The sequence below is a fragment of the Mytilus trossulus genome, chromosome 9, assembly GCF_036588685.1.
Source record: "Mytilus trossulus isolate FHL-02 chromosome 9, PNRI_Mtr1.1.1.hap1, whole genome shotgun sequence".
Lineage (NCBI taxonomy): Eukaryota > Metazoa > Mollusca > Bivalvia > Mytilida > Mytilidae > Mytilus > Mytilus trossulus.
In genome coordinates this window covers 37,311,560-37,323,892 of record NC_086381.1, presented here as the reverse complement: position 1 = coordinate 37,323,892, position 12,333 = coordinate 37,311,560, and the positions used below count along the sequence as shown (strand labels likewise).

The 12,333-nt window shown below is 31.0% G+C and overlaps 1 protein-coding gene across 1 annotated transcript; it reads left to right on the top strand.

The window, feature by feature from the left end:
• Positions 1-218: 218 nt before the first annotated feature.
• Positions 219-11,974, top strand: LOC134684591 (uncharacterized). Its single transcript, XM_063543888.1, has 6 exons — positions 219-223; positions 3,866-3,968; positions 5,763-5,866; positions 8,535-8,609; positions 10,986-11,083; positions 11,884-11,974. The coding sequence occupies exons 1-6, from the start codon at positions 219-221 to the stop codon at positions 11,952-11,954; spliced, it is 456 nt and encodes a 151-aa protein (XP_063399958.1). The 3' UTR covers positions 11,955-11,974.
• Positions 11,975-12,333: the final 359 nt, after the last annotated feature.

The window sequence follows — 12,333 nt, the reverse complement described above, 5'->3', positions numbered from 1 at the left end:
GCACGAAACTGAATCTTTAACCTTAATGTAAAACATAGTCCTAAAGACTAGATTATCCAATGCATTCATAGCTCTATATTAATCTATTACTATGTATAGTGTTATATATATCATGTTTAGCCATAGCAAATAATGTTAACCTAATTACTATGTGCCGTGTGCGGCTATGTCAAAGGTTTGGTATATCTTAACATGTACATTGGCACCTACTTGCAGCTATGAGGTAAGTTCTACAGCTAATAGTTATATAAACAGTTGGGTTTTTTTACTGTTCCAGGCAAATACTTTTAACCAATTATATAATGAAATCAATCATCAGATTGTTCCTTATCGTCAAACGTTCTGAGTACGCAGAAAGTAATAAAATTTAAGAATGAGAAATTATAAGATATTGTCTATACTGGATTTGTAGATTTTTACTACTTTATAATAGAGAATGTTTGATTACAATTGATTTCATTTTATTCCAATTTTAACAATGTTTATCTGTAACATATATTTATTGATTATTAATATATTTACCGGACTTTTATAAATTTATCAAATGGACAGGAATAAAAAAAAAAGCATTGATATAGATAATAGATAGAAAAATAGGGAAATGGTTGCATATGATACAGAAAAAACATCATGATATAGACTTATGAAAAAGTTATTATTTTGTCCTTAAAATTGCAAATTAACACATACAAAATTAATATCTGTATTCCATTCCATTTATCTCTACATTTACCAATTATGAATATGGAACTGTTTAGTACACACATGTCATTTATATATATTTCTCAAATTACTTTTTTTTTACTTATAATATTTATTAGTATGTACTGCACTTATTAGAGTAATAATAAGTTAAACTTTCTATTATTATTTTGGTAAACATAAACCTGCTTCACAATCATGAAACCTGCAAAGGAACTTGAATGTCTCTTCATTTTTTTTATTGGCTGCTATTTATACCCCAGTTTGGTCTTTAGAGTACAAGCAAAATGTCATAATTTAAATATTCGAAAAACGAATAACAATTTACACATATTATTTGGTATGATTAGATTTGAGCAAGAAACCTCATCCAAAATCGAGGGGTACAATCAAAACCACGTGATGGATATACACACACCGGATGTTACAGTCGAACTCGCCGCATGAAAGGTTAGTAGTTGCATTTTCTTGTTTATATCAATTAAATTTTGATTAATAAGTTGGCACACCGAATGTCGGATAGTAGGTAGTTTTAAAATACACAATTGTTTTAGCTAGAAAGCGTGCAGTTATTGCAAACACTTCGACACAGTTCCAAATTTTCAAAATTTATCTATGTCAAAGTGTTAGCATTAACTGCACGCTTTCCTGCAAGGAAAATTGTGTATTTCAAAACTAGAGAGTATCCGACATTCGGTGCACTACCTTATTTATTAAATTTTATTGATATAAACAAGTAAATACGACTACTTACCTTTCAAGCGGTCTGCTCGACTGTTTTCTCCGGTGTTTGTATATCCATCACGTGATTTTGATTGTACCCCTTGAAAATTATACATAGCTTATAACGTGGAAAGGGATAAATATAAGTTGCAAAACTTGTCTTCCAATCCACTATAAATAAACATACTCAAACTAACATAGTTCATACTTTTTAGTACAGTAATGTTACCTTCTCGTACTGTGACAAAGAACGCGTTCATATACAGGGCGATAACAAGTTATGCCATTAACTATTAACGTGAACATGACATAGGTAGATCACTGTATATCAGAAAAAAAACATATCCTTCTCGTTTAACAAAATGTAATACGTATTGATGTCTCATGTCATAAATTAATAGAATACATAATTATTATTGACCACCCTTATTACCATGATATTTAAAATTAATAGAATCGTAAATTTTAATAGGAGCAAGGATAATCTAGCTTGTAATTGTTCTCCGGCATATGTCTAGCAAAATAAATTGTGTGGATATATTTTCACACTTCTGTAATAGCGAAAAAGACAAGTACATACACTTAACTTGTTAAACTGATTGGTATAGTTTGTTCTTGTGTTGTACTGTTACACAACTGTCGAAGGGTGGCGGAAGGTTGGGATACCCCTTACATGGTAAATCCCGCAATATTCTGTTTGCATCTGCCTGTTTCAGGCAAGGAGCCTGTATTTCAGTGGTTTCCGTTGCTGCTTTGATAATAAATATTCGTTCATTTTTTGTTTATACAGGTGTAATACCACCATTGACTTTCCCCTATTAGTCTTTGTTAAATTTGCACTTTTCAAAAAAATGTGTAGAATTTATTTTTGTTTCAAATAAAGAAATACTTGGCATGAGTAAAGTTTTATCCTGTCCAGTTCTATAGAAAAAGTTTCACATAACATTTCATTGCATATAAGAAAATAACCATCATTGGAAGTTAACCAATCGAATTTCTCCCCTTATTCTATCTGTGTACAAGGTTTAGTCACCATGTAACCTCAAGATTACAAAATTTTCTATAGAAGTCGCAAATAAAAATAATGGTGTTTTGAAATACCCAAGACATATGTTTATGACTCAGAAATAGTTTTACTGCAATAAAATGTAGGATTAATTACCTACAACGGTCAAATTCAAGGGAATATTTTTTTAGACCTACTTTCGTATGCAATCGGATGTGACGTACCATGATTTGGTGGTATTACACATACATGAGGCCGTTTGATTTCTTGATTGGAATTGTTTTACATTTGTCATTTAGGAGCCTTTAAAAGCTGACTTTGCGTTTAAGGCCGTATGATGACCTATAGTTGTTGATTTCTGTGGCATTTTGTATCTTGTGAAGAGTTGTCACAAGGTCACCCATACCACATCTTCTTTATTATAAGAACATAAAGTTCATTTATAATTAAAAACAAACTTATTGGTGAAATCGTAATAAATATTTAAACAAAATGTCGACTATATCACAGACTATCTGGGGACAAGATTTATAAAGGAATAATTTAATTGAAGATTTTGAAACAAAATATATTATAATTTATCAGATAGTATTTTTTATAATCTTATCCATAGACTATTTCTTTTATCAAAAGACACAAAAAGACATCTTGAAGGTAGTCGTGGCAATGTAAAGTGTTATACAATTGGTTAATTTATAAGCGTTCTTGATCCTTCGAAGTCCAAATCATTTGACAATATCAAATGTATTTATAGCCATGGCGTTGTCAGTTTAATTGCTATCTATGAGTTTGACTCTCCCTCTGGTATCTTTCGTCCCTCTCTTATCTATGCCATCAAAGTCAAGTACTAAGTCATAAAAGTTTTTATAGTTTGCTCGGGAAAATATTAAAAAAGAATGATTTTGATATACTTAAGTGCGTTTAACTTTTGTTAACATTTTGTGTAACTTGATGGGTATTTCCTGTAAAAATATTTTTGCTAATACATATTGAAATTTGACCATCATCCAAACAAGTAAAAGAGCTGTTATGGCCTACTTTGTGGTAATTTTTTTTAATTTCCTACTGTAATTATTGGTATTTAATTTCGAAGATATACATTGTAAATTCTTTAACATTCATTTTAAAATGCCCCCTTTTTTATATCCACTATCCACTAAACATGTACTTATTCTCATATGCGATCATCACAGTACATGATATGTAATGTATACAATAGACGGTCAATCCTACGAGACCATTTATATACAATTAAGTAAGCATCAAATCTTAACATACGAGTCGTAAAAGTATTGTTGCTGTCAACTTTTCATTTATTATTTATTATGTATTACAGCGTCAGGAGTATTCTTCCTATTCATTTTGATAGCAATTCCAATTTTTAAACAAACACTCAGGATTTTAAACATTAATTATTAAAATTCTACACTTAAGCTGTTGCGTAGGAAATTTGTACAATGCCACGGGGTATAAAAGTTCTTCTCAACTTCTGAAATGTCTCATATTTCTGAACGGTGACAATACTGAAAGAGCTGCAGTAAGTCTACTTATTATATATAATTTTAATTTTCAAAATCTCAAGTTAAAAAAATGATAATTAAAAAAAGTGAAGATTCGTGACAATGCTGAAAGAGGTGAAATAAGTCTTGCAATTATGTATATTTATTAATCTTTCAATATCTTAAGTTAAAAATGTCAATTTAAAAATCAGAAAAAAATCATAAACTTAAATAATGGTTAAGTCTACCGCTCATTTTTAATTTTGATATAGAAATTACTTTTTTATTGATATAATTTAAATCTTAAAACTCCATGATACACGTACTCAACTTAAAATTTGCATGTCGATCACTTTTCCCTAAATTTATTTACTAACTGGACATGTATGTTTTTCTGAACCTTTATCCAAATTGTGAATAATTAAAGCTGAAGAAATATTATAATTGTAGTAGTTATGGACGTTCATATAGCAAAAATAAATAAATAGGATTTTTTTTAACTAAAATTTGATTTATATTGAAAATAAGGCATACTTGATGTTAAATATACCAAATATATGTTTTGGAGTTAAGTAAGACTTCCATTTTTACTGTACTAGTATACATTTTATTGAGGGGCCAGCTGAGACCCACTTCAGGCTGTTGGATTATCTCGCTGCGTTGAAGACACATTGGTGGCATTCATCTATTATTCGCTCTTTGGTCGGGCTGTTGTCGATATAACAATAATTATGGGTTTTCTTTAACATGTTTGTATAATACATCAATCCTATTGTGCATGCTCTTTTTCTCAAGTAACTAAAATTGAGAACGTTCATGGGTATTATTCCAAAAGTTATCAAAGGTACCAGGAATATAATTTAGTTCGCGAGACGCACGTTTCGTTTACATAAGACTCATCAGTGACGCTCATATCAAAATAGTTATAAAGCCAAAAAATAGTTATAAGCTAAACAAGGAAAAGTTGAAGAGCATTGGTGATCCAATAAACCTCAGACAATAGAGACCATAGCCCGTCTAAAGAGAGGAAAACAGCAGAAGACCACATATAGGTCTATAACGTAGCGAATAAATCGTGCGACCGGAGGTGGGCCTCTATTTGTCCTAAATAAAAAAATCATACAAGACTAAAAAGTCCAGAGGCTCCTGATTTTGGACAGACGCAAACAAGCGGTAGTGTTCAACTTATTTTGTGAAATCTCAACGCTTCCTTTATACCTCTAGCTGATGTAGAATAAAGAAACACAGAAGAATACGCACATTAAAACTATTATGATAAAAAAAAGTCTGAGCCTGATTTTTGAATATGTGTAACGAAAGAAACTAAGCAGAATGACAATGATACATAAATTAACAAAGGACTACAAGCAGTTACTGACATGCCAGACCTTATTTAAACTGATCGATCTTCAGTTTAAACTATTGTCGAATCTGTCCTGTGTATTTCAAGTGTCCTGAATCTTGAGTATTTAAATGCAAATGCTTTACTGGAGATATATTCAGACGAACTCGCAGGATTTACATTGAATCCAATCTTAAATGTTTTCATTAAGCTAAAGATTTTTAAATCTACTCATTTTCAAAATTAATCCCGAATATTAAAATCAAATCTTGCATGATACTTTTTGGTGTAAATACGTACTTTGCAATTAAATGATACTTTTTATATTGCCTTTTATACTATACATTTTATGAGACTTCATTTTTAATATACATTTTATGTGACTTTATTTTTTTATATACATTTTATGTGACTTCATTTTTACTAGAAATTTTATGTGACTTTATTTTTACTTGAAATTGCCTACTTAATCATTTTTTTTTTATTTTAGCGGACCATGTTGAAGAAAAATGTAGATCCAGTAACTGTATTGTTTGTTGCAACAGTTGTTTGTTTAAGCCTGTGTTCAATATCTTGTAGTCCTGTTTTTAGAAGGTATGTATAACATATACTTACTCATCTATGAGTCATTTCTCTAGAATACCCGATTTTGTGTACCATTTATATTTTTCAGCTAATCTCTTATAAATCAATAGTATTTTCTTAGTGATTGGCTTCAGGTTCAGGTTAAATTTTTTGGTCGAGGTAGTTTTTGATAAAGTTGTAGTCCAATCTACTTGAAATTTAGTACACATGTTCCCTATGATATGATATTTCTAATTTTAAGGCCAAATCAGAGATTTTCCCACATTTTCACGGTCCATTGAACATAGAAAATGGGTCATCCGTGTACTTTGGACATATTCTTGTTTAAATTCCATGCCCTATTTCAATATTTTTTATTAAACTTTAGAGAGAAAAAGTAATTTCAATTACGGTATTGACATTTGTTTTATAAATAACATAGTAGATATAGTTCATCTATGAGAAAACAAATCTATTTTTTAATCAAAAAAGTGCATTAATCTAATGATTTAAAAAACCTTTTTTTATACTTTTATAAAATTCATATTAAATGTTCAATAATCAATTCTTGTTAACTTAGCAAAACAAACAACAGTTACCGTTTATCTAAGCACATTTTACTTCATAAAATAATGTGGGACAATCAGAACTCTAAAATTTAAAAAAAACATGGGACAACCGTGAATTAACCATTTCAACATGTAAGGTTCAAAAACCTGTTGTCATGCATGTTCTTAAAATAGTGCTTACAAGAAGTCCTATACAAATCTGAGACTCAAAAACAGTTTTACCCAGATTTTAAAGAGTAAGCTGGTATTTATTCGCTGCATTATCAACATGATTGTGGAATTCCGGTCAACGGTAAACAATAAACTGAGGACACATTTATACAAATGTATTATTAAAATTGCAATAAACTGAGGAATTGACTAACTCACACCACACTACTGTTAAGTTTTGTTACTAGGATACAGGGGTTTGCTGTATAGAGAGGACTTTTAAACAATTCAAAATATTTGTGAAATAGTACAGCATCGACTGACATCGGTTTTTACAAAAATTATTAACGCTATATTTTACAAACATAAAATCCTTGATAAAATTATACTTATATCGGTGTGTTAATGTTAGGGTATATTATATCCAGTTGTGTGGGTATATTATCCAGTTGTGTTGTCGTTATACCAAATATTTCCTTTAGTGATTTTTAACAGTATCAAAGAAGGTAAAAATGTCAGGGTTTTTTTTGCTAGCTGAAGTTCATGTGAAACTAAAAATATTGTTGTAACTTCCCAATCGATTTCGAAGTTAAAAACAAGTTCCATGTATACTGTTTTTGTCGTGGTTGTTTTTCGTGAAATTGCCAAAGTTTGCAAACATTATAATATATATATATATGTAGAAAACTTGTAATTCGTTGATCGCTTCAGTTTGTGGTTCCCTTGTATCCCCGATATCCACGAAAAATTGTATTCAATGAACATTAATGAATTCAAAGTATCCTTTTTTTCCTATAACAATAAAAGGAAACGAATTATTTTATTTCATATCACAACTTACGTTCACTGTTATATTGACGTGATATGTATGCGTATCATGCATCAATACCCCGAAGTTGTCCTTGACACAAATGAACTTGTCTGATTACGTAGAATAATTAATTATTAATATATTTATTGCTTATAATGGATTACCACGGTGATAAACATGACCATATGGCTTCCGCATTCTTTCCAAAGGTCTTCTTTTAATTGTTCAGCGTCTTTTCATGTTTGTCCTCAAACTAGCCTCGTTGCTTTTGATTTGTGGTTGTCGCATTCTATAAGGAGTGTTCAATTTGCTCGTAACGTTTGTTCGGACAGAATGAAATGTTCAAATATTGCATTTCGACTAGAATGACGATTTTAGGTAATTATAATTAAAAAAAAATGAAAAAACTTAAGAAACAAGCAAAAAGAAAAGAAATTCTTATCCAATCTATGGTTTAGCGTACTTTGCCAGAACTAATTTTTGTGTACGTCAATAACTATGTTTAAACTAAAACACAAAAAGTCAATAACACTGTTTGTAAGCTCTACATTGTACATGTATACATGTGTATTTTTCTACATTGTACATGTATACATGTGTATTTTTCTACATTGGTTAGAGGTATAGGGGGAGGGTTGAGATCTCACAAACATGTTTAACCCCGCCGCATATTTGCGCCTGTCCCAAGTCAGGAGCCTCTGGCCTTTGTTAGTCTTGTATTATTTTAATTTTAGTTTCATTTGTACAATTTGGAAATTAGTATGGCGTTCATTATCACTGAACTAGTATATATTTGTTAAGGGGCCAGCTGAAGGACGCCTCCGGGTGCGGGAATTTCTCGCTACATTGAAGACCTGTTGGTGACCTTCTGTTGTTTTTTTATTTGGTCGGGTTGTTGTCTCTTTGACATATTCCCCATTTCCATTCTCAATTTTATGTATACATGTCTTCTTAAAGGGACACCATTTGGCTCAATTTTTCATTTATTCTCAAGCCATCGTTGACTCAATTTCTCATATTTGTTTTATAACAATATAAAATATTTATCCAAATTACAACAAGTCTTAAATGTGTCCTAATGTGTTCTCGTGGTTTTTCTTAGTTGTGAACAAATGCATTGTAATAACGAGTGCTAGCGATCTGTTAATGGCTTCCTTTTATATTTCAGAAGTCAATTGCAACAAGACTTAGACGATGTAAGAGACCTTCTTGAATTGTACAAACAGTCACACCAACCAGAAAGGTAAACATTTGTAAACGAAGACAGACTATCTTAATTGTATGTTTACGTTTACATCAATAATGGTTTTTTTTTCTTTTATATTTTTATAAGCATGTCAAAAACAAGTTTAGTTCAATGTTATAATTGTATATACTGTAAACTTTGTAAAGGATTTGTATACAACATGTACGTGTAGGATGTCGTCTTTCAACATCACAAAAAAAAAACTCTACAGATTGACATGAATACTATAATATGCTACATGATATAAAAAAAAATCAACCACAAAATTTTGTAACATACCTAGATAAATTACTAAGCAAACCAGATGATACAATAAAAAGGTAACTCATGGCGTCCTATTCAAAACTTCATATATGTTTTGATATATTAATATAAAATATCTAAGAATACCTTTAGAATATGCATTTAAACATTAGAGCTGTGTGTTTTTTCTTACAAACTCGAAAAATACTCTCATGTTAGAATTATAATGAAGGTGTTGCATTTCTTTATAAACGTGAGATACTAACATATTTTAATTCAGTCCAGTCCCATGCCACGATTATGAAGATCCAACGTTAATCTTTCCATTGATGATATTTATCCCTAACGTTGCCAGTTGTTCGCGGTTCCTTGTTGTTTAATACATTAATTACTCCTTTTGCTAATAACAAATCTGACAGAGTGCATTTAGGGAAATGCATTCGGAATCCTGGTATGCAATTTAACGTTTATCCCGATTAAAGTTAATCCCCATAAAACGATACAAACATGCATATGTCAAATTCAATGATTGTGGTATAAACGGTAGGACTACAGGGACATACTTAAGTATTTAAAGATAGTTAAACGATTTAGCTTACCAATGAACATTGTATGACAATTTTGAAAATGTCAAAATGTACTTAAAAAGCACTTTTAAAAGATATATCTGGATTGATTGAATAAGGAAGTTTAGAATCGTAATTTTGCTGAATAGGATAATTACTAAAATAATAATCATATACCTTATTTAATCTTGAAAGACACAGGATAAAAGTAGATGTACTAGTATATAAGGTATATTATCTAAATATTGAGACCTTATGCGATGTTGTATCCCAACTGATTGTTTAAATGTTTCCTAAAATCAGCAACTGTAATATAGCAATGTTTTTTTTTTATTTACAAAGAAATCAAATATATTGTCATATCTAAAGAAAAATTTTCGCGAATGTAAAAACTAGGGAGAGTCTTTTTGATTCATGCGCAGCTCTCATGCGATACTTCAGCAAATAAGTCAAAAAATGCATGATCGACACGGGTTATGTTCTTGTCATATGTGTTATGATGGTATGATACTGAACCCCTAACGGGAAGGATTGTGCCTGATGTTCATATGATGAAATCATAATCTTTCTGTCAGTTTAATTGAAGTCTGAAGCTGGCATGTCAGTTAACTGCTAGATTTCTGTTGTTATTTATGTATTATTGTCATTTTATTTATTGTCTTTGGATACATCTTCTGACATCAGACTCGGACTTCTCTTGAACTGAATTTTAATGTTATGCGTTTATTTTTCTACATTGGCTAGAGGTATAGGGGAGGGTTGATAGCTCACAAACATGTTTAACCCGGCCGCATTTTTGCGCCTGTCCCAAGTCAGGGGCATCTGGCCTTTGTTAGTCTTGTATTATTTTGATTTTGATTTCTTGTGTACAATTTGGAATTTAGTATGGCGCTCATTATCACTGAACTAGTATAAATTTGTTAGGGGCCAACTGAAGGACGCCTCAGGGTGCGGGAATTTCTCGCTACATTGAAGACCTGTTGGTGACCTTCTGCTGTTGTTTTTTCTATGGTCGGATTGTTGTCTCTTTGACACTTCCCCATTTCAATTCTCAATTTTATGATCGATGGCACTTCATACATGGTCATGAACCATGAACTACCATTTAGTGTGTCGGTAGTTGACATTGTGATGTCGCTAGCACTTTACTATAAAAAAAAAAAAAAAAAAAGATGTGGTATGATTGTCAATGAGACAACTATTCACAAAAGACCAAAATGACACAGAAAATAACAACAAACCCCCTGCCCCTCTATATCTAGACATATGGAACGAACAAACACATAGCAATTCGTACAGTAATTGCTCAGTTTGAACTAATTTCGAGTCCGATGTTACAATAGGTAACAGACGAAACGTTTTCCGTCAGTTCCAATAATTTAAAGATCCTCCTACATGTCCTATGTAATCTTATCTGTATATCTTCGTTAAAATTTTGTAGTTGGATAGTTGTCTAATTAGCGACCATTCAACATTTTACAACAATTTGCGTCATTAATTTAATCTATGTATAGTATTACGACCATGTATAAAATAAATGTAAGCAGTATGAATTTTCTTTTAGTTTAAGCAATAGAAACAGGCGCAATCCAACGATAGGCCCTGATTTGGGATATGGTAATCGATGGCATGCTGGATACACTGTAGCCCATTTACAACAATGTAAGTGTTATAATGTAGATAAGATGCGTGCGCAGAAAAGAACACAGGTACATGGAAACAAAATGAAAGCTAGACTCAAAATATTGATATTGAATCTAGAGCGCATTACAATTTGATATATATGCTGTACTTCGGATGAGGTTTCAAATACTTTTATAAGCGCTGCTTCAAAATATAAAAGAATGTATCATTATGACTATCATAAGAAACCACGTTGTTTTAGGGTCAGGGATTTAATCTTTAAACAGAACCAAATAAAGCAAACTAGTCATGTTGTTTTGGAAATCGAGAATGCTTGGAGCATAAAATATTTCCCATAATGGGTAGAGAACTTTATTGTTGTAGTGTTTTGGTTATAACCAATGTCGTGACGTCGATTGAAATGTACACCAAAGACGGTTGTTGTCATGTCATTTCAAAGATCGGAAATTAAAATCGTTTTGTTGTTTTGGAATACATTTGTAAATTTACCTAAAGTTAATTATTATAGAGCATGATTTCTCTTATTTTTTTCAATAACCATTAAATTAATATTATTTTTGGTTCATTGCGTAAATAATAACCATAATTACCCTTTACTTTCTGAATGAGTTTGTATTAGGGTTTCTTTGATTCTATGACACGCCTTTCTAATAAAAATAGTTATAGATGCGTATGCACGACAATTTTTCTACGTGTATATCCCGTTCAATTATGTAGTTCTAAAACACAAATGTACATCTAAAGAGTGTATTTTAGCTCCTTGTTGAGTGCTGTGATAAATATGTCTATGTCTTTTCATTATTGACACTTTTTTTCAGTAAAACATCAATTAACAGGACCTAATTCTCCAGGCAAAAGATCTATGGCAATTTACGGATGGAAAGAATAGACAGATGTCCTCATTAAACGAATTAACATTTTTATGTTTTTGAGTTTCATTCATTGCAAAACAAAGGTTTTAATGTCCGTGCTATTGGTTTCATCACAACATCAATAGATTTAATAAAAATTGAAATGCAACTTTTTTCGAAGGTATATATGACAGCTATTCTGAAAGGGAACAAAGTTCAAAAGGAAAGTGCACATTTTTTCTAACGTTATAGTTATTTCAATTTTGACATTAGAATTGATTTCACTAGTATCAGAATAAGTCATATTTTTGAAAAAGGCATTTTCATCGGAAGAAGGAACGGATAAGTATGACCATGTGTGAAACAAGAGACTCTCGGTATGATAAAAAAAATATCCTCTAGGAATATAAGCTATGA